Source organism: Podarcis cretensis (assembly GCF_951804945.1).
Source record: "Podarcis cretensis genome assembly, chromosome: 1".
Lineage (NCBI taxonomy): Eukaryota > Metazoa > Chordata > Lepidosauria > Squamata > Lacertidae > Podarcis > Podarcis cretensis.
In genome coordinates, this window is record NC_137170.1 from 119,126,572 (window position 1) to 119,149,798 (window position 23,227).

The 23,227-nt window shown below is 42.8% G+C and overlaps 1 protein-coding gene across 4 annotated transcripts in view; it reads left to right on the plus strand.

The window, feature by feature from the left end:
- CHN1 (chimerin 1) overlaps positions 1-23,227 on the plus strand; it is a 105,223-nt gene that overhangs the window by 76,981 nt on the left and 5,015 nt on the right. For all 4 annotated transcript variants that reach the window (XM_079980545.1, XM_079980546.1, XM_079980548.1 and 1 more), the window contains 5 exons: positions 10,662-10,746; positions 18,068-18,241; positions 19,161-19,238; positions 20,222-20,359; positions 22,133-22,238. In XM_079980545.1, the coding sequence (XP_079836671.1) occupies positions 10,662-10,746; positions 18,068-18,241; positions 19,161-19,238; positions 20,222-20,359; positions 22,133-22,238 (581 nt within the window). The remainder of the gene's footprint in view (positions 1-10,661; positions 10,747-18,067; positions 18,242-19,160; positions 19,239-20,221; positions 20,360-22,132; positions 22,239-23,227) is intronic.

Here is a 23,227-nt window from a genome sequence, read left to right on the forward strand (position 1 = left end):
TATTGCGAGTGGGAAGAGCACCCAAATCCATTTTGCTTAAACAGTGGTTTGCTAGTTTACCCTGAATCTAAGTCCAGGCAGAGCACTGGGAAACCTTCCTAGCGCCTCTGTTGAGCCTTCAATCATTTTACATTATATTTAAATGCATATTATACCTTGGTCCTTTAGCTTCTTGGTCTGGCTTATAACATTTTGAACAGTTGTGTGTTTTTTAATGGTTAGAAATGTATTTAAATGGGAGAGGAGAAACATATTGAAAAGAAGAAGCGTATCCTTGGCAACCGAGCGGCCTGCACTTGAAAAATAAAAATAAAGAGGAGTTTGAAGGATACTGCCTTTGGCAGATCTTCAGGGGAATGATGGGGAACAGGAGTACAGAATACCTCCCTTTGTGCCCTCCCCCATCACACTTGATACACAGGAGGCATTATCAAAAGACTGCCGTAGGTTAACTGCAGAGATTATGATTGCTCATAGACGAAAAGGCAGTCCCTAAGGTTTGGAGCTTAAGAATGCAGTCAACTTGCCCCCAGGGTATCAAAAATATATATATTATTTTTTTTAAGAGCAGGCAGTGAATTAAAAGCAAATAGCAAGGGGAATTTTTAACATAAATAAATAAAAGCAGGAGATGTCCTCTTAAATAATGCAAATTTCCCATGCCATTCTGAAAACATAAACCTAATTTATATTAAATTAGATTCCTTGACAAAGTGGATAAAATAACAATGTTTAAACAAAGTGATTGGATTCTCCCATTTAGAAGCACTGAACCTCAACTCTGGATTTAATGATCATCTATGATTGGCGTGATTCCGTACATAGCTGTGGGACTCTAGTGGGCTCACCAGACACTGAAAAGATATGATCTGGTTTAACTATAATGGCCCTTCTCCATGACAAGCTAGAAAAAGTTGTGTGAGAGTGCAGAGAAGTTCTTAACTTGTGGAACTGCAACTCCTGGACTTGCTAGGTTGGAAATAGGGGGTGGGATATTTCACTGATGTTATATTGGAACTGAAGCAGGCATTGTGCGAAGGGGGAGATCTATTGTCCAATTTGAGGTTTGTTTGTTTTCTTAAGTCTTCAAAGGCCCTGATGAACTTTCAAAAAGCTAAGTATTTCTTCCAGTTGCATACCAAGAGCATTACACTGGTTGTACCAGCTAGAGAAACATGTTGGATGCAAGCACAAATTGGGTTCAAGGTTATGTCAAACATTTACAGCTAGGAAACAAATTTAACCATGCAGTGTTTTCTTTACTTGAAATAATCAGACATGTTTCCAAAGGGACAGATTGAAAGCGAGATACTGGCTTGATCAACGCCTTGTAGCAGAACTAAGTTTCTGGGTTTTTTAAAAAAAATATTAACACAGTTTGAAACAGTAGGCTGATATAGGGGAGAGGGGCTTCTTCACCCTTTCCCCTCAAACCCCTTTCCAGCAAAAAGTTGCATTTACCACTCCAGCAAAAGTGATACAGGTACCCATGTCACTTCTGTTGCTGTGTTTGAAGTTGCTTGGAGAGCCCAGTTTTTGGCAGGAAAACAAGTTGAGGGATAACAGTTACAAAGACCCTTTCTCACCTTCAAATTACAGCTTCAGCAGCTGGGTTTTTCCAAGAAAATGTCTGCAAAAAGAATCACGGAACTATATGTAATGCAGGGCTCCACTCTCTGCGAAGAGAAGGTTATCCTTTTCCAAGTCCTCGTTGGCTCTGGGCCAGACCTGCAGCCTCTGCAGCCATTTAGTATTGGAAATATCTAATTCTGGCCAGGGATGCAGGTGGTGCTGTGGGTTAAACCACAGAGCCTAGGACTTGCCGATCAGAAGGTTGGCGGTTCGAATCCCCACGATGGGGTGAGCTCCCGTTGCTCAGTCCCTGCTCCTGCCAACCTAGTAGTTCGAAAGCACGTCAAAGTGCAAGTAGATAAATAGGTACTGCTCCAACGGGAAGGTAAGCGGCATTTCCATGAGCTGCTCTGGTCCGCCAGCAGCGGCTTAGTCATGCTGGCCACATGACCCGGAAGCTGTACGCTGGCTCCCTCGGCCAGTAGAGCGAGATGAGTGCCGCAACCCCAGAGTCGGTCACGACAGGACCTAATAGTCAGGGGCCCCTTTACCTTTACTTTAATTCTGGCCAGCTACTTCTGCAGTTTGTATGTCCTTTTCGATCACCACTCCTGAGGAGACACAATGCCGACCATCAAGCAGCTGGAGCAATATATTTGAATGCTAAGATCTTTTAATTTCAGGAGTGGTGCTGTTAAAGCTACCTAACCATTCTAGACTCGGCCCAGATTTTACTGTTCACTTCCTAGAATAAGATGAGCAATGGGCGGGGGGATGTTAACTCTGGTTTTAGTTTTCTTTGTCTCCTGCATTTAAAACAGTGTTTAAGGCGGGCTGGAATACAATATTCTGTTAACTTCTGCCTGGGAAGCCTGCCTAGTAAATTGATGGATGAAATGGACCCATCTGCTCATGAGGTCTTTAGCTGATGACACGCTGGTACAAAAGTTTAAATTTCTCGATGGAGCAGACCTGATGCACTCATTAAATATGAGCTTTATGTTCAAGCAATTTTAATGCTGAGCAGGAAGCGTTCCCCTGCTGTCCCTACATTTCTACGAATGCTGGGTTAGTTGCAGTTGCTTGTTTTGATATAGACGTTTACAGCGCAACATCTGATCTTTGTCGCTTTCCTGTCCCAGTTCTTTAAAAAAATGAAATAAAAAGGTAAGGGTTCCCATACAAGACAGAAGTACTGTTTTGGGGGGACAGGGGGCGGGCTGGTGTGGAGGACTCCTTGGTTCTGAATGGGGTAACTGTGCCCCTGAAGGACCAGGTGCGCAACCTGGGAGTCATTCTGGACTCACAGCTGTCCATGGAGGCGCAAGTCAATTCTGTATTCAGGGCGGCTGTCTACCAGCTCCACCTAGTACGCAGGCTGAGACCCTACCTGCCCACAGAATGTCTCGCCAAAGTGGTGCATGCTCTAGTTATCTCCCGCTTGGACTACTGCAATGCGCTCTATGTGGGACTACCTTTGAAGCTGACTCGGAAACTATAACTAATCCAGAATGCGGCAGCTAGACTGGTGATTGGGGGCGGCCGCCGAGACCACATAACACCGGTCTTGAAAGACCTACATTGGCTCCCAGTACGTTTCCGAGCACAATTCGAAGTGTTGGTGTTGACCTTTAAAGCCCTAAACGGCCTCGGCCCAGTATACCTGAAGGAGCGTCTCCACCCCCATCGTTCTGCCCGGACGCTGAGGTCCAGCACCAAGGGCCTTCTGGCGGTTCCCTCATTGCGAGAAGCAAAGCTACAGGGCACCAGGCAGAGGGCCTTCTCGGTAGTGGCACCCGCCCTGTGGAACGCCCTTCCAGCAGATGTCAAAGAGATAAACAACTACCTGACATTCAGAAGACATCTTAAAGCAGTCCTGTTCAGGGAAGTTTTTAATGTATGACATATTAGTGTATTTTTGGTCTTTGTGGAAGCCGCCTAGAGTGGCTGGGGAAACCCAGCCAGATGGGCGGGGTACAAATAATAAATTATTATTATTATTATTATTATTATTATTATTATTATTTTAAAACCTACATCTTAGGAAGTGGCTAGAAGGCCACTTGGCTGCATTTACATACTCTGTGCCTACCACTTCTAACCTTCAGCATTTCATTAGTGTTATATGCATAATGCAGAAGTCGCGTACCCCACTGCTTTCTCTGTGTTTCAAAACATTTAAGGCTATGAAAATAGGCTCCCTAGCCCCCCTCCCTGCCCAGTTAATAGGAACTTGTGTGTGTATATATTTCCTAGGCAAATCGAGCTTTGACACATTGCTGCTTGCGAGTCTTCCGCCTTGGCACATGCATTGCCTGAGGAGCTGAGCAGCTCCCCTATGTGATGAAGTGTAGGAGGACTCTAATGAGGCAGCCTAGGCGTTTGCCTCAAGGACTTGATATGGTGTGTCACAGCCTCTTATCATCAGCAGCTTTTCCTCCAAATTAGCTAGAGCATCATGGCCAGGCTAGTTCCTTTCATTTGCAGCTTTGTACAGTCGTATTGTGCATTTCTATATCTAGCCAATAACTTTCGCTCTTGCTCCCATTTTCGATGGGCTTGCCATTTTTTTTTTTTACTGTAAAAGCGATACGTACCCTACAGTAGAATCTATATCTATATAGGCTGGGCTGTGCAGTAGATACTAATTTTAAAACCACCCCTTTATCCCTAAAAGAAAAATAGTGTGCGTTCCATTGTCTTCCACTTCCTGTACTGGTTTAGCAGTAGCCTCACTGCAATACAATTTCCACTTGTTCACATTCCTGCTGACACATTTAATACCCACAGGGAAGTGAAACAAGTCACCGCCGAACCTCTGGCTGGGAAATGAGTGAGGGCTGTAAAGAATGTTTGGCTACTCGACATTCGAGTCTACGCTGCCCTTGCTGATAAAACAATGCTATTTATACGCTGCAGCAAAGGATGCTGGAGTGCCCCAGTGCAAAATGTCCCCGTTGTCCTCTGAAGTCCTGGACAAAGTTGCTGGCTGAAATTCAGGGCAGGCTCGATACTTGAGCAACTTCAGCATTGTCTGAAAGACAGCAGGCAGAGCGTAAAGTCTTCTCAGTGACCTTGTCACGTTGAAGGAAACTGCTACTGCAGAACATCCATTGCTTTCAATCTTGATTGCTTAAATCTCCTGAATGGCCAATTTTTTATATCTTTTGTTCCTTCTCTACAAGCCAAAGAGGTCCCACGCATATGCATGTATCCGACCGGTTTGGATATCTTCACAAGGCCACTCAAAAAAAAATATTTCCCTATTGAGATTCATACTTTACCAGCCATCATCTCCGATATTACAGTGGTACCTCAGGTTACATACGCTTCAGGTTACAGACTCCGCTAACCCAGAAATAATGCTTCAGGTTAAGAACTTTGCCTCAGGATAAGAACAGAAATCGTGCTGTGGCGGCAGCGGGAGGCCCCATTACCTAAAGTGGTGCTTCAGGTTAAGAACAGTTTCAGGTTAAGAATGGCCCTCCAGAATGAATTAAGTACTTAACCCGAGGTACCACTGTACTACATTTATTCTATTTCTTCAAGATTTTGCCAAGTGCCCTTGGTCTTTTCATCTTTATCCTCCTCTCTTTTTTCATCCATGAAATGAAAACAGTATTTTCCTCATGAAATGTTTTAACTAGATGGGTTCATATCATGCTTTCAGTACTTCTGAGATATTTATATGAGCAAAGGTATTGGTAAATGTTTTAAAACAAGTATCAGTAATTAAGATTAAGCAGAACCACCTTCCATTTTTTTTGCTTCTATGCTAAAAATGCACAGAAGAAAGTTAGGAGTGGAGTTTGGGAGGAACTTGAGCTTCCCACCAAACAGCTGACCCTTGGCGGGGAACAGAATATTCTGGAAGCCTTCCCAGCATGTTCATATGCTTTGAACAGGCTGGCAGAAATCTCAGCCCACCCACCTTCTGCTCTGTGCCGTGTTGCAGTTTATGCCACAACTAACCCACCTGGGGCAGCCCAGCCTGGGAGGAGATCCCAAAATGGCAGCATTGGTTTCAGAACGGCTGAAACAAAATTTTATTCAGCTTTCCCTTTCAAGCTCCTCTTGCAATACTAACCTGGCCCAGTCCTAATGCCACGCAACCAGGGATTCCGGCGGTGCTGCAATCAAAGGAGATAAGGGCTGGTATCATCTTTATGTGTACTGCCACACATATGAAAGTAATTTGTCATCTCATGTCCTGGTTTGCTGCTCTTGATTTTTGCAATATACAAGGTACTAAAACTTCAAAGGTGATAATCTTATCTGAATATCTGAAGGGAAAGCGATTTCTTGACAGCATTCATAAGGCAGATGCTAGAGTTTTATCTCTCAGTGCTATCATTCAGTATGTGATGTTGTTTGGCTCATTGGATAAATGGTGTGGGCCTCACTTGTCCCATCCATGTATCGGGTTTTTAAAAATCAATGTCTTTGTGACATTGCTCTTTCAGCTGCTGAATCAGAGTTAAGAGGCAGCTCTGTTAAATTCTGCATGATTTATTATTATTATTATTATTATTATTATTATTATTATTACTATTAGGCAAGCACAATGCAAGAAAGTCTACATAGACACTCTGGAGGATGAGGAACTAGTAGTTTCTTCTGCCTATTTCATTTCTTTGTTTGGATTTCACCCAGTCTTAATTGGGGATGTAGAGGAAAGTCTCTGGCCCCATTTTCATCGCCATGCTCTGGAGCGTGCCACACATTAATAGGTTGTCTGGGGAGGAATTGTACTCAAATGCTGATGAATTTTCATGAGGACTTTTTTTTTTTTTAAGATCACAAGCTGATGTGGAAATGTGCAGAACTTGAGATTGGAAAAATGAGAAACTGAGAGAAATGAAAAATGGATAGATTTGCACATCGCTCCTCAATATTGAATAACCGTAAACTTTGGCTTCAGGTTAAAGGGCTTTCCATGGCAGAAGGCCATGTGTTCAGGGAGGCATTTGAACTCCATTATTTCTTCCTCTTTTTTAATTAAGCGTGTGGTATTGGCTTAATTCATTTATTTCCCTTATCTGCCTTCTGATCTTTCTGTTCGTTAAATGGTTCCCCACCAAATGTGGCATTACAAGTCTTATCTTGTAAAATCTAGCATCTTATATTCTCTCAGTTTTAGCCAATGAAGAAGTATGGTTTGTTGGTATCTCTCACTGCAATCACCGCCAAGTAATACAAGGAGAGGCAAAGTAAAATCCTCATTAAAGGGGCACAGCTCTGGATTAATGAGGCTACCCTCTCTAGCAATCACACTATTCATTTCTAAAACCTATAGAAAACTTAAGTCGCAAAAAGAAATATAGGTGTCTCTTAGGGGATGGTACTACTGAGACCTGTTAATAAGAACACTTCTCTCTCTTTGCTATATGGGAAGCAGGATTAGATGCCTTATATCTCAGGTTTTATGATTGGGACATTGAAAAGTATCAGAAGTCTGTATTCGCTGGGACTCCTCCATAAGTGATTTGTGGAACAAGGGCTTCAAAACTGCATTCTGTACTTCAAAAGGGCAGCAGCTTAGCCAAAATGCAGCTGGTTTTGATCATTATATATTATATACATTTTACAGTATATGCATTAAACAAAAGAAACAAGCTGTTTCCTCTGTGTTTTGAGAAGTGAATCTTCCTGGAAAATCTTGGGTGGAATTTTTTGTCTGCCACATGTTCTTTTTTTAAGGAGAAGGAAAGTAATCCTGTAATGTCAGTCAGTACCACAGGAATTCAAGTGCTGCTCTGCCACATACTGAGTAGAATATGCTGTTGAAAACAGGCCATGTTTTTTGGTGGCTTTATAAACTGGGGGGGGAAACCACCCCAGAATGTTGTTATGACCATCCTTTTTGCACTTATGAACTCCTATTTGCAGAATTGCAGCTTTTGATTGGCCACCTAAAGCTCCACTAGCTTGAAATATTGAATTTTTGCATGTGTTAATCTCCCCTTAACTTGGTCCTCTAGATTACTAGAATTGTGGAGTCTAATCGCCATTCTAGCATCCTGCCTCTGCCTTCTTCCTTCTTTGGTTTTATCAGAGGAGATCAGTGGGTGGTGTTGCCTGGCAACTGCCAGCAGGGGAAGACTTGCTTCGCCATGAGCGGGTTCCAGCTGCTCATCCCCATCTCCTTGCCTCAGAGGCTATTGCTCAGAGAACCTCTGCCCAAGACGTGGGCAGTTTCCTACGAGGTGGCGACCAAAGAGCAACATAAGAGAAGATGGACTTCCATTTCATGCGGCTCGATGTGGTGCCTTCCATAGTTCCTTCCATATCTGTAACAAGAGAAGACTAAGGGTGCAGGTGGGAAATGCCACCTGAATAATCCTGACACCCGTCGGAACACAGTTTGGACCAAATTGAGTTATACATGGAGAAGACCCTCTGGCTTCAATGTCTTCTCTTTCATTGCCTAGTTGGATGCAACCCAATGTTATTTCTGTTCCTGGTACCAGATCTGAATGTAATTTTCATTGTGTGAATCTTTGGTAAGCACATTTAAGGCACATGATTTCCCGCAAAGAATTCTGTGAACTGTAGTTTACCCCGCAATACCCAACAGCCTTAGCAAACTACGGTTCCCAGGAGTCCTCGGGGGAAACAATGTGCTTTAAATGTGCATTAATTTATGGTGTGGATGTGCACTGCCTTTGAGCTATAAAGCAGTCTTCTAAATAAATAAATTTAAGTAGTTGGATAATAGTTGCAAACGGTAGTTTCTTTTTATTTATTTTCCTATACAGTGGTACCTCGGGTTACATACGCTTCAGGTTACAGACGCTTCAGGTTACAGACTCCGCTAACCCAGAAATAGTACCTCGGGTTAAGAACTTTGCTTCAGGAAGAAATCGCGTGGCGGCGGCAGCAGGAGGCCCCATTAGCTAAAGGTTAAGTGCTTCAGGTTAAGAACAGTTTCAGGTTAAGAACGGACCTCCGGAACGAATTAAGTACTTAACCCGAGGTACCACTGTATATATCAGCCCAGTAACATGTTCTCTGGGCAACTAACAGAAAATTCAAAGAACAAAACACAATATTAAAGTAGAAAGCAGCATGTTTTATATTATCCTGGAGCAGAAGAGCCATAGCTTACTGGTAGAAGCTGACTTTGCAAGCAGGTTCAATCCCCCAGTTAAAATTTATTAGGTAAACAGGTGAAGGGAAAGACCCTTTGTCTGTGACATGGAAGTGCTGATGCCGATCAGAGTAGACAGATCTGGATGAGATGGAGCAAGCAGTCTAAACCGGTATAAGGCTGTTTCCAACAAAAGATGGAAATGACTAGAATTATGGGTTCCTTTGACTTGCTAAATCCGCCAGTGGCCAACAGGAAGCTAGACTTCATTGCTTAGACCATAGAGTTATTTAATCACATCTCATCTGAAGGCCTGATTTCCCAGGTGTAGAACCATCTCCAGTTCTCCATATAAGGACTTGGCTGTAAATTGCATTCACCCTGTGGAAGCAGGCCTCTCAAAGGAGAGTGCTCTTCCCGTTTTGAATTCTGAAGGCTCCCACAGGACAGTCAGAGGAGGCTGGAGAGGAAAAAAATCACAACCATAGAGAAGGAAGTGGCTACTTTTCTCACCTTCAGTGGCTAGCTTTCCCTAGAAGTTGAGAGGGGGAATTTTAAGATTTCATGTTCTGGTACAATTGTTAAAGAAAGAGGTAGTTTTTTCTTCAGAATGATGGTGAGGTTATAAGCTTTTCGAGACTGCAGCAAGTAAAAATAAATAGAAGCTTACCTATGTACAAAGAGATTCAAGGCTAATGATTAAAAACAACAACTCCTTTAATATCTTCCTGCAATCACATGAGCTAATCTTCCATTTAGAAACTGAGGACACCTTGTTCATCTTTGTGTGGACAGCCTTTGCCGGGAGGGAAGCAGTGGGAGAGTGACTCTGTTGATTTATCTGAATATCTTGGTGGCTTTCAACACCATGTAGGGATTGGAATGCTCTCTGTCCCCTGCTCCCTTTCAGATCTGATGGGCTATTATTATTTTTTCTTTAAAAGCGAGGGGATGGGGATAACTTGATATTTCAACCCTTTGCTTCAGGAAAGTGAGGAAGGGAGTTTTCCAGCTTTGACGAGTTACTTGGTGGAGCAGGAAGAGGGGGCACAGGGTTTGCCTAGTTGGCGCTGTTTGGTCAAATCCCAGGCTTCTCACCAAGTCTGGAGCTGAATGAGGGGGCAAGGATGCTTTGTCTACCTCCATAGCTTCAGAGTTGGGCAGGATAAAAAATGTATGTTTCTCCAAAACTTCATAGCTCCACAGAAGTACAGAATGGATGTATTATATGTATACTACATAGAGCAAGTGGGACGCGGGTAGCGCTGTGGGTAAAACCTCAGTGCCTAGGACTTGCCGATTGTATGGTCGGTGGTTCGAATCCCCGCGGCGGGGTGAGCTCCCATCGTTCGGTCCCAGCTCCTGCCCACCTAGCAGTTCGAAAGCACCCCTAAGTGCAAGTAGATAAATAGGTACCACTTTATAGCGGGAAGGTAAACGGCGTTTACCTGGTGCTGGCTCGCCAGATGCCGCTTAGTCACGCTGGCCACGTGACCCAGAAGTGTCTTTGGACAGCGTTGGCTCCCGGCCTCTTGAGCGAGATGAGCGCACAACCCTAGAGTCGGACACAACTGGCCCGTACGGGCAGGGGTACCTTTACCTTTTTACATAGAGCAAGTATCACAGCTTGGCAGACTATCTCATTTTTGAAACGTGTGTCTAGCATCCCTAACAATCATCCACCAAGATTCTTTATACCTCAAGCCTACAGCTTCACACAGAGGGGGAAACCTTTGGGGCAACCTTGTTCAGAAATGCCCTGAGGCTGAAAAGAACATCTCTTGCGGAGCCTGAAGCAGTCTTTTCCAGTTTGAATCTGTCTCTGTAAAAGTTTGTGTTTCTGGTATCTCATACTATGTAGTAGTAGGTACAACATGGAAGCCAGGCTAATCAGAGAGACAGAAAGAGAGGGGAGTGTGGTTGGTGTACTTTTTTTGGGGGGGGGAACGTACTTGCAAATCACTGCGCTCATCTGTTGACTTCTGCTTTTGTTTTTCAGGTTCACACTTTCAGGGGTCCACATTGGTGTGAATATTGTGCCAACTTCATGTGGGGCCTCATTGCTCAGGGAGTGAAATGCGCAGGTAACAACTGCTTGGGTCTTTTGTTTCTTTCTGATGCTGTGAATGTTTAGTAGGTTTTGAAATGCGCTCCCTCAATCTTTACTGACTTCAGCTGTAAATAATGTTATGACTCCCATTGGCACGAGAAGTAACTGGATCAGCCTCTTATATTAATCAGAAAGTATATTGGTAATTTGGCACTCTGCCTTTTAACATAAAAAAGCAATAAAATGGAGGCTGAGAACAATGCTAAAATCATCATAAAACAGCAGTAGTTGCAACAAAACTATAAATTATAAATTCTGAAAGTCAGAGTTTCTCTAGTTGGATATCATTATGTGTTGATAGCATCCAAGAGAGAAATGGCTGTGAAGATTCTGCAAAAGCAAACAAGCTTTAAGCTACAAAAATGTAGACCAAGAAATCAGTTTCAATAAAATATGTATATAGGTGAACATCACACAGTTGCAAGGAAAATCCCAAGCTTTCAATATGCGGTTGAATTTACTTCTTAGGGTAGTTGTCTGTCTATCACAAATTAGTGCCATATGAATGAATGGGTCAGCTTATGGGTGTCCAGTAGACATTTGATTTGATTTAATATTTGTATTCCACTTTTCCAACAGCAAATGTTGAGCTCAAAGCAGCTCACAATAATTAAAATAGCATTAAAAGCATTGCAATCACCACACATGATCATACACAGCATGTGTAGATTGTTACGCGAATGCCAAATTGTTTCTACGTCATGAATATATGTTTTTGGAGAGTTATATTGGTGGGGGAATGTGAAAGCACTAAAACACAAATCCATATGCATGGATTTTTGTGAATAAAAATATATAAACATTCTATCCACTTCCAAATGGTGTCTTCTCCCTTGGAGCATAATAATGCTAAGACTGTATACACAGGCATGTGGTGCTTCAGAGGGAATCCTGCTGTGGAAATAAACTCACTGTTCTTTAGATATACTGCTGTCTTAAACCAGATGAAGCCCAGAATGTTTTCTTTTAATTCTTGCAAATAAAATAGTCTACGTTTCTTATTTAAAATAAAATTCTAGCCGTAGATATCAAAACATGTGGCGGATTCTTAGTTGAGGTTGTTATTCTAAAGTAAATCATGTTAAATTATTATGGTGGGCACAATCAAGACTTTTAAATCTCTCTGATTTCAACCAAATAGTTAAATACCGCTTCTCTTATCACTGAAATCAGTAGGACTTGCCTAGAGTGTTCATCTTTGGCTGGGTTGTGCCCAACATTTTTTTAAAAAAACTGTTTATAGACCAATATTAAATTACAGAGAGTTCAAATGAGAAGAAAACTGTCAGAGGCAGGCAGATTTTTTTTGCACATGAAGTTGCTGTGAAGCTACCTAGTCTGAGATCAAGGCAGGCGAAGAATGTAATCAAGATTCAGAAACAGGTGCTTGCTGGAGGGCAACATCGAAAGAGCATAGGCCTACAGTTGCTCCTTCAAGGTCCTAGTTAGCATTCTGTGGTCAGGATCCAATCCTTAGAGCACCAAAATTGGAATGGGCGCTTATTAGTCATGTAAAAGCAATGTCAGCTATAAAGCAAGAAGACGAAAATTGTATAAAATTCTGAGTCCAGCTGTTTTAGAGCAAAGACCTATGAACAGAGCATACTCTGATTACTTTTGCAATGTTGCATGTCAGCAGAAGGAGAGAAATAATGGGGCGGGGGGCAAGGGTGTGTGTGGAATGCTATGTGGAGATTTTTCCAGAAAGCACGTAGATTAATTTGTAGCATGAGAGCTTGTCAATCCCTTTTCTTCAGAGTAAATTTTATAATCAGTATCTTTTCAGCAGTGCGTGACATACCATGGCAACTAGCTCGCCCCTTCTCTCTAAGCTGACATGTAAGTGGGTGGCTTGCCTCCCGCATGGCTACCGTTTATATAACGTTCTTTCACACACTGTGCATCGCCATCCACATTAAAATAATGTTTTAGGGCCAGATTTCACGCACACACACAAACCCCCAAGTCCTTGAGTGGGAGGAAGAAAATTAAAAGTGGCTTCCTGCTTTACCCTGAACAAAACACAGAACAAACTTCCTTCCTTATCGCCTTTGAATTTTCTTGAGCTTTGCATTTGCTTTGGGGGCTTGTACTATTCATACTTAAAACACCCTCTCCTTGGGCCATGAAGCCAAGTGGCATAGGGCAGGGGTCAGCAACCTTTTTCAGCTGTGGACCGGTCCACCGTCCCTCAGAACATGTGGTGGACCGGACTATATTTTGAAGGGGGGGGAATGAACGAATTCCTATGCCCCCCAAATAACCCAGAGATGCATTATAAATAAAAGCACACATTCTACTCATGCAAAAACACACTGATTCCCCGCCCGTCCACAGGCCGGATTGAGAAGGTCCGCCCCCAGGCCTTAGGTTGTCTACCCCGGCATAGGGAAATCAGTTCACAGCAGTTGTGTTTTTAGAGGGGAGGCTGAGCCCCAAGTCTTAGGTGTTAAGTCCCAGATCTTTTGTCCCTCCCCTTCTGTAAACTGGTTTCTTTTTTTAGTTTGTTCCAGGGTGACTAGACATGATACAAAGTGGAGTGCTCATGAATTATTATTATTATTATTATTATTATTATTATTATTATTAATACCCCACTCTCCTCAGCCAAAACCGGGCTCAGAGCAGCTAACATCAAATGTATAACACATTAACATAAAATCAGACAATCAATTAAAATACATCCTAAAATCAGATCAGGATCAGAATAAAATCCAATCAGATGGCAACCAGCAGATAAGGGTTGGGGACCTTAAATGCTCACCAGGCCCAACTGTTTGTGTTGAACTTATATGTGAGAAAAAATGGGAGGCCACTTTCATGCAAGTTATTATGAAAGGGGAGGGGGAGTCAGACTGAACCCCGACCAAAGGCCTGGCAGAACAGCTCCGTCTTGCAGCCCTGCGGAAAGATGTCAAATCCCGCAGGGCCCTGGTCTCTTGTGACAGAGTGTTCCACCAGGCCGGGGCCACGGCTGAAAAGGCCTCGACCCTGGTCGAGGCCAATCTAATCTCCTTGAGGCTCGGGACCTCCAAAATGTTACTATTTACAGACCGTAAGGTCCTCCGTGGGGCATACTAGGAGAGGCAGTCCCGTAGGTGCAAGGGTCCTAGGCTGTATAGGGCTTTAAAGGTTAAAAACAGCACCTTAAACCTGATCCACCAGGAACCAGTGCAGTGGGTATAGCACCGGGTGAATGTGATCCCGCAGCAAGGACCCCGTAAGGAGTCTCGCCGCGGCATTCTGCACCCGCTGGAGTTTCTGAGACCTCAGCCACCTTCCATCTTAACTTATCCAGAGACAATTGTTCTCATTTTAATATGTCCCTAAATTAGCAGTTCTTGCCAGTAGATTTCAGGTGGAGCAGAGGGGCCAATCCATACTAAGCTCAGAAAATCTTGCTGGCATGCTATAGCTCAGAGTAAGCCCAGTGTTTGTTTTTTTCCACTCTGAAAGTCAACCAAGCCTTGCATCTATTCATATAAATTAGTTTATGCAAAAAAATGTGTCATGGGCATATCGCCAAGTCTTTTAAAGTGTTGAACAATGTCTCTGCTTCAAGAATTGTTGTGCGGTCAAAAGTAGATGAACCCAAGTGCAGTGCCCTGAGCATCTCAGAGGATGGGTGGGATGCAATTGGGATAAATAAATGCTTGCATCTCAGTTGCTGTTGCATTGACACTAACTTGTGATGGGTACATCAAGCGAAACAGCATTGCCAGGGCTAAGAAGGAGCTTGGCCAAAAGGCAGCTTCAAAGACAATATTTGTAATCAACTCAGAAGGAGGTTTAGCCTAAAGAGGAGATGAAACCATAGAAACTGGGTAGCTCATTTTACCCCTGAAGGCCGTGAATGGTTTCCTCTAATTCCAGAGGAGCAATGAATGAAGGGAAGAGATGTTCTGTATCAGAGGGACGCAAGATTCCTTTGGGTAATGGTGCCTTCCAAGAGTGCAGGTCTATTACTGTGCCTTGATTGATTGATTGATTGATTGATTGATTGGGATCATTCATTTAGATATGGCTTGTTGTAGGCCGTTTTGTGAGAGTGTTGTTCAGTTAAAAGAAACTATTTGCTTCAATAAATAGCCACATCATAACATAAAGGTAAAGGGACCCCTGACCATTAGGTCCAGTCGTGGACGACTCTGGGGTTGCGGCGCTCATCTTGCTTTATTGGCCGAGGGAGCCAGCGTACAGCTTCCAGGTCATGTGGCCAGCATGACTAAGCCGCTTCTGGCGCAACTAGAGCAGCGCACAGAAACGCCGTTTACCTTCCCGCCGGAGCGGTACCTATTTATCTACTTGGACTTTGACGTCCTTTCAAACTGCTAGGTTTGCATGAGCAGGGACCAAACAACAGGAGCTCACCCCGTTGCGGGGATTCGAACCGCCAACCTTCTGATCGGCAAGTCCTAGGCTCTGTGGTTTTACCCACAGCACCACCTGCGTCCCACATCATAGCATAGGCTAATGTAATATACCTCTGGTTTTGTTATGTCCATAAAAGCTAGTCAGCTAATTGACCGAAAAGAATTAATTGCAATGATTCTGTGATCTACCGCATTGGCAGATAAGCAAGGTCAAAGGACAGTTGTCACAACTCTTAAATGTTATAATCGTGTTTGGTGGCAACTGCTGTGTGCAGGACTTGGTGCTTTTGGGACACAGAGCAAAAGTGAATTGGGGTTCCAGGAGTCTAATAATCAGCTGGGTTGCAGCACTAGTAACTGATTCAATGAGCCACAGGCTACTTTCAAAGTGTTCAGCTTTTATTGCATTGTCCCCTTGAACCCCATCCCTAGGCATTTAGGACAATTTATTCCAACAGTGTGGCCCCCTTCATGACATGCAACACAGCAAGCCCGAAAGTATTAAGTGGTGCGGGGGAGACAAGGTTGGTGGGTTGCGGGAGTCACTGTTGCCAGACTGCTGCTGTGGCCCAGGAAACCTTGGCGCACAAGAGTTGCCTGACACAGCAACAAAGGAGAGTGGTTGAGAGCCAGTGTGATGTGACTAGGACTGGGAAGAGACACGTTCAGCATCATAGCCAGACATTGGAGACACCTGTCAGGAGTAAGCATGGACCAATGGTACCAAATAGTATGGGAAACAGCCTTATTAGAAAAACTAACCAACAAACTGAAACAGACACGGGGACAAATAGAAGAAGATGCCTTCATGCCGCCCCCCCCCCCTTATCACATACACAGCCCAACAAGACAATGACAAGAATCCGCCAACCGCATACGAATCAATATGGCTAACCTGATTCGAAAGCACTCACCCACCCCACTCACACACGAAAACAAAGTTCACCACAGCCAGTCACAAACAAACAACCACACCCTAGGCCAACCCCAACCTCTCTCACCACCAAAGGAACACAAGCGAATAGTAAAGAGAACCCGCACAAGCGACGCTGACACAAAACCCCACACATACACTGAGTAGAATAGAAGCATTGCCGCCCGACCCCATCCCCACTCACTATGCCCCCCTCCACCTCTTTCCCCCTTTTCTTCCTAAGGTAACACTAATGTCTCAACAAATGAAACTGATCTGTAGAAGATGTAACTTGAAAAAAGAGACATTGAACATACTTTTAGGCACCATCTATCAGGCCAGCAAACTTTGCAGGGTTGTTGAGTAGATAACATGGGGAAAGGGGGACTATGCATGGCCTCCTTGAGCCCTTTGAAGGAAAGGTTGGCTATAAATGAAATTAGTAACAGATAATAGGGGGTTGCGAGTGGAATGCTGGCTAGTTTCTCCAACATACCAGGCTCCTTCTCCAGATGTCCTGCGGCGAGCATACGCCCACTGTTTGCAGCTGCAAGTGACCCATACCTAGCATGCTTGCACAACCGATGAGCCATTTGGCAAATAAAAGGCAGTACTTTTCTACAAGAGCTTGCAAGTTCTATCCTTGGTGGTTTGCAGTCATTTTTGAAGAAAAAAAATATAGATTCTTTCCTTCAAAAAGTCTTCCTTAGAATGGTTATCGCTACAATTGTCTCTTCTTATTTGTGGGTCAATTAATATCTATAGAATACTTGGTGTTCCACTAGGCTGCCAATACCAGCAAATGAGGATTCCCCAGCATTTTTAACCAACTTAATGGAAGCTAATATGAGCAAGTGCAAGTACATTGTTTTTTCCTTTCCACAGATCCAGAATTAGCCCCAGGTGGGACTTAGCTGAAGCTTATTTCATCCACTTGCCCCAAATCCTGCTTTGATTTCATGGCGATCATAAAACTGAAGGAACTCTCTGGTTGTCTTTTTCAGGGGCATATACATTATTATTATTTCCGTTTCTATTTGTTCTCAAAAATGACAGAATGCCTACCCTTCCCCAGTGATAAAATACGATGGCCATGCATTAACATATGAGGATGTTTCTATAAAGCTCATTCAGCAACTATATATATTCCAGTGAATTAGAAGCAGGAAGAAGGTTAGGGCTGACTAAAATCAAATCAGCAGTGGAAGAGAAAATGACAGCTTTGCTTATTGTACTCTCAGCAAATATTTGAAATGGGTCCTCATGGGGCAATCTTAATATACAGTGCTTACAGGTCTTGTGTTTGCTCATGCATTAATGAAAGCACATTATTACAGCTTTCACTGGAGAGTGCGAGAATCGATATTTTCTGTTCTTAAATATTGTCTTTCCATTGATGCCCTGGAAAAGTGCAAGGGAAGAATGGCTTATCTGAGACATTTCAACTTGCAGTATCTGAGAATCTATTTCATCATGTTTCTAGGCTTTCTCGCGGTTTATGAAATTCCATATAGTGTAATCTTTGCCTTGGTGGCCTGAGAAACTAGAAAACATTTGGATAATCTGAAAATAAGATAGAAAGGACTGGTGGTTTTAGAAGCTGTGAAGGGGACTGACAGTGAATTTTGGATGATTAGTTTATATAAAGGGGTTGCTGCTAAACTCAGAACACTCGAGGCCACTTTGTACACACGCAAGATGGGCATAGCTTGATGAAAGAACATGTGCTTTGGCTGCAGAGTGGAATAGGTTCATTCTGTAGCATCACTTCATTGCAGCATCACTTGCAATGAAGTCATATTGAAGTATATGCTGATAACCTGTTATAAACATGTAGAACCAAGGTGATAATATTCTTCAAACTGTGTTCAGGTCCTGTACTGCACGCGGTCACTTAAGAGATCTTTAAAATAGCAGACTCTCTAGGATTTCATAGCTACAGTTTCATAGCACTAAATGTTGGGCTAACCGTTTTGTTGTTGTTGTTGCTTGTATGCTTTCCCCACCAGATTGTGGCTTAAATGTTCATAAGCAATGCTCCAAGATGGTCCCAAACGACTGCAAGCCAGACCTGAAACATGTCAAAAAAGTGTACAGCTGTGATCTCACTACACTAGTAAAAGCGCACTTCACAAAGAGGCCAATGGTCGTAGACATGTGCATTAGAGAGATTGAATCAAGAGGTAAGGCATCTTTAAATGATATTGTTGCTTTGCTTATAATTCCTTTAGATCAGAGCTTTCCAAACTGTGTGAGCATGTCGGCTGCAGTGTGTAGGTGTGTCGTGCGAACACTCCTCCAGGGGGCTGGTAAAAGGTTAGTTTAACCTCCGGTTTGCTAGTAAAACTGAATTGCTGTGTTGCAGAATGATGCATGTGTCACCGACACGTAAAGTTTGGAAAACTCTGCTTTAGATTGATCTGGTTTAGCTGAATTTTAAGTTTGAAACTGTTTTGCATGACACATTTTACAAATAAGTACCCATTTCCCTGAGCAATTCATGCTTATCTTTGCATTGGGTTTTTTTTTTTAATGTAATGTCTCTGCTGAATCCCCGTTATTGTTTCTTTAATGGTACAAGTTACAAAAAATATTCTTTCCAGTGCTTTAATATTTATGCCTGCTGTTGAGTGATCTCTTGTTCTACTTGCACAGACACGCTCTTCCCAATATATTTCAGTGGAAAACAACAGGTAAATTATATATTTATAGCTAGGCACTCTGATAATTACACATTTCCTCCTCAACGTCTACCCCTGCTAATGATTCTTTGCTTGAATGTTGCTCTTAGGATATTTAAATATATGTAAATAAGCTTGGATATTCTAATGTGAGTGGTTTGTTTTCAAATTCCTTTGTGATTCAATGACATCTTCCTCATTCCAGGGACCATTATCATAAATATGTTTGTGTAAAATTATTGGGTGCTGATCACAACAGTGTTACATATTTAGGATTGAGAGCTGGCGGTGAAATTTATGCTCAGAAAGGAAGATGTGGCTTTTAAAGCTCAGCTCAGATTTATGCGTTGCTAGCAGTAAATAAATGTGACTGTAGCAAAGATAAATATCTCAGTTTAATTGAGTGGTGTGTTTTTTACAGGTCTCAATTCTGAAGGGCTCTACAGAGTATCTGGATTCAGTGACCTAATTGAAGATGTCAAAATGGCTTTTGACCGAGGTAATATTCCTTACTGGATGTTTTAGCTTTTACATCCAGCACAGCGGCCAAGACTCCAAAGCGCAGCACCCACACCAGATAGCAGACCATTTTTAAAATGGAGTGGACTTGCAAAGCTTGTGATATGAGACTCTTAATCTCAGCATTGTGGGTTCGATTCCCAGGTTGGGCAAAAGATTCTTGCATTGCAAAGGTTTGGACTAGATGACCCCTGTGCTTCCTTTACAACTCTACAATTCTATGGTTTAGTGCAGCTATGATCAAGATCCATCCATTCCGAAATCTTAGCATGAAAATAATTCTTAGGCCAGGAATTGGTTTCAGGTTCCACAACTGGATGCCATTCAACACACCAAACAATCACTCCTAGGTACCCCAAACTTCATTTCAGAAGTAAAATTTAAGACTGGGAGTCATTTCATTGCTCCTGCTGTTAAACAACTCAAGTTTTAGGGATCTTTCCCAGTGTACTGCAAATCAACCATAGGTTGACCAGTAGATGCAGATCTACTGTACCTAAGGAGGGTTTTCGCATACCAGCCATTGTATACGTTGACAGTATGAGGTCTGGTGAATTGGCCTTGATTACTGAGCAGAGGACAGAGTAGTGATGTGGCTGATTTATCCAGCCATTGTCATCTCACTTAGTAAAGGAATCGCTCTTGCAAATTGAGGTAAACATAAATTAATTTCTCACTATCTGTATCAATTCGCTGGTAAGGAAGAAAGACTTGGTTTAATGTGTAAAGCAATCATTATTTAATTTATAACGTCTTGTGAAAAGAAGAACAAGCTGGTTTAAGTGTACTTGACTTAGGGCTGAAACCTATGCCAATATAGTACTGGAGTTGTTTACAAAAGGCTTGCTGGGACAACAAAAAGGTGAACACCAGTAAATGTTCAATTTTGTATGAAAATAACCCTCCTACATTGTTTGCTTTTCCTCTCCCCCACCCCCTTTTCTCCCTCGTTTTTACCTACAGATGGGGAAAAAGCAGACATCTCTGTGAATACGTATGAAGATATCAATATTATCACAGGTGCACTTAAACTGTACTTCAGGGATTTGCCAATTCCGCTAATCACATATGATGCCTACCCAAAGTTTATAGATTCTGCAAGTAAGTTTTAGCTTATACTATTTTTCAAATGAACTTTGTCCCCCCCCCGCCTTTTAGTGATTTTTTTAATTGTTTATTATCTCTAGATTCTCCATAGGTTTTGTTTTTGTAGAGTCAAGCAACTTGTGGCGATTGTGTATTTGTGTCTGTTTAAGCTAGAGTAACATTTTATTATACAGTCATCCTTTAAGAGCAAGTTGAAGTCAACAACCTTTTCAGAAGTAGAATCAGAAATATCTTGGTAGGACACACACACACACACACACACACACACCTCCAATATTTTATTGTATTCACTTCTTTATGCAAGGGAGCAAGAGTAAACATTCATTAATCCCACCCACCCCCAGCAGAAGCACCAAATGTCTAATGACTTGCTAAACTTGTTTCGATCTTCTTTTTTGCATTCATGTGACCACCATATCTCCTATCAGATAAGTTCAAAATATTAGGTGAAATAAGAAAACATAACTTTAGGGTAGATTCTTTCATCTTCAGTTCCTTTCAGCAACTCCTGTCCTAGATGCTAAACTTCAGGCAAGACAGTGTTTTTGTTAGGTTTTATCTTAAACAAGAGCAAAAAACAAGTTGGGAAAGAAAATACTTTTGCCTTTCTTGTGGACGTTGGTTTGTTTACAGATGGTTGCCTTGGTGGTATTATCTTGTGTCGATTCAGTGGTTGTCAGCACCCGGGGCAAGGCAAGTAATTTGTGCCCCCTAACCCGTGGATTTGCGCCCCCTAACCCTAACCCCCAGATGTTGCGCCCGGTGCGGCCGGCCCCCCCTGCACCCCCCCACGCTACGCCACTGTGTCGATTGCAGTAGTCATTGTATCATCACCCTGTTCATTGTTTTATTGTTAAAACTTCAGGCAACACAGGTTCCACGGGGGGGGGGGGGGGGTTCCCGTCCAAAGCAAATTTGTGCAAGGTGTTACAGCACCTATCTGTTTTCTTACCTGAAATGAACAAACTGTAAATAGCAGCAGTAATACTTTACTACACCGACAAATGCAGCTGTTCAAGGTTTATGATACAGGCTAGCTGCCCATATCTGAAAAACGCTGTGTCATGCAATACTCCCTTCGTGAATGAGTCTAAATTCATTAAAAACAGACTCCCAAGGCAGATAAAATCGGGACTCCGTCCTCTGGTCTCCACTTGGTAAAATATTGATTAGATGAGTTAAAACTAATTTAAAACTTGAGAGCTGAGGAGAAACTCTCCGCTTCACAAACCATTCCTCATCATCTGTTTAATTACAATAATTACAATGTATGGAAGTGAAAGTTGGACCATAAAGAAGGCTGATCGCCGAAGAATTGATGCTTTTGAATTATGGTGCTGGAAGAGACTCTTGAGAGTCCCATGGACTGCAAGAAGATCAAACCTATCCATTCTTAAGGAAATCAGCCCTGAGTGCTCACTGGAAGGACAGATCCTGAAGCTGAGGCTCCAGTACTTTGGCCACTTCATCAGAAGAAAAGACTCCCTGGAACAGACCCTGATGTTGGGAAAGATGGAGGACACAAGGAGAAGGGGACAACAGAGGACAAGATGGTTGGATAGTGTTCGCAAAGCTACCAGCATGAGTTTGACCAAACTGCGGGAGGCAGTGGAAGACAGGAGTGCCTGGCGTGCTCTGGTCCATGGGGTCACGAAGAGTCGGACACGACTAAACAACAACAACAAAGAATTATCTGGGAAGACTACCCAAACTCTTGAAACCCCCACATATTTTGGCTTCAATTTGATCAGATATTTTTTGTTTCAGAAACCACGGATCCTGACGAACAGCTGGAAATACTTCACGAAGCCCTGAAACTGCTGCCTCCTGCTCACTGTGAAACCTTACGGTATCTCATGGCGCATTTAAAAAGGTATGGAAATGAATGGTCCTTCTTAGTTTCTCTTGGGTGTTTCTTGCCTCTGGTTCTTGGGCCAACTGCTGGGTAGGACTCCAGTGATGGAAGGCATTACTCAATAGGGAGTGGCAATTTTCAGCAGTTCTTCTCCTCCCTACAGTCACACGTGTCCCGTCCCCCAAAAAATGTAGGAACTGGAGGGTCCCCCAAACTTCTAAAGCTGATTTAGAGAAGGAAAGGCGCTGCAGCAGAAGGAATAATTGCCATAAAATTTCCTCCTTCCCAGTTCTGTTGGTGGGTGCCTTCTGGCAGTGGAAGAGACAGCATTGGAATGTCACCCTTTGTGCCCTATTCACGTGTTGAGCCCTGATAAGCAAATTCTCAACAAGAAGTGTGAATTGCATATTTCCCCCTTCATGTAACTATCTACGAAACAATGTGAGTGTTTCCATGTCAAATGTGGCTGCTGTAAATTCAGAGGAATGATCATAGATTGGTTTTGGAATTACTTAGCCCTTGTGAGGTCACACAGCACAGTCGCTCGTCCCCATTTATTTCCTCTGAAAATAAAGATCCAGTAAAATGCCTCTTTGTTTTTGCTCCCCTTCACTGTTTCCTGCTTGGCAGGGGGTTGGACTCGATGACCCTTGTGGTCTCTTCCAACTCTATGATTCTATGAAGAACAGGTGAGATTTGTCCCTTTGGATAGCTCAGTTGGTTAGAGCGTGGTGCTGGCGTTGCACCGACTGCATGCACACTGTTCAAAAATCTAAACTTCCCTGAGAGTGTAATCCTAATTCTCTCTGGTTTGGTTTTTTGTTTTCCTTTGCAAAAACATTTTTTTCCACCAAAAAGACATCTTATTTCCCCCTCTTTTGAGGAACTTTCTTTGATCATATAGTTTTCTTTGGGAGGATAGCATTCTGGCCATCAAGACAATGCAAAGTAATATTCTGATTATCCCAGAGCAACCATGCCTTTAGTTAGTCCATGCAAACTTTGGA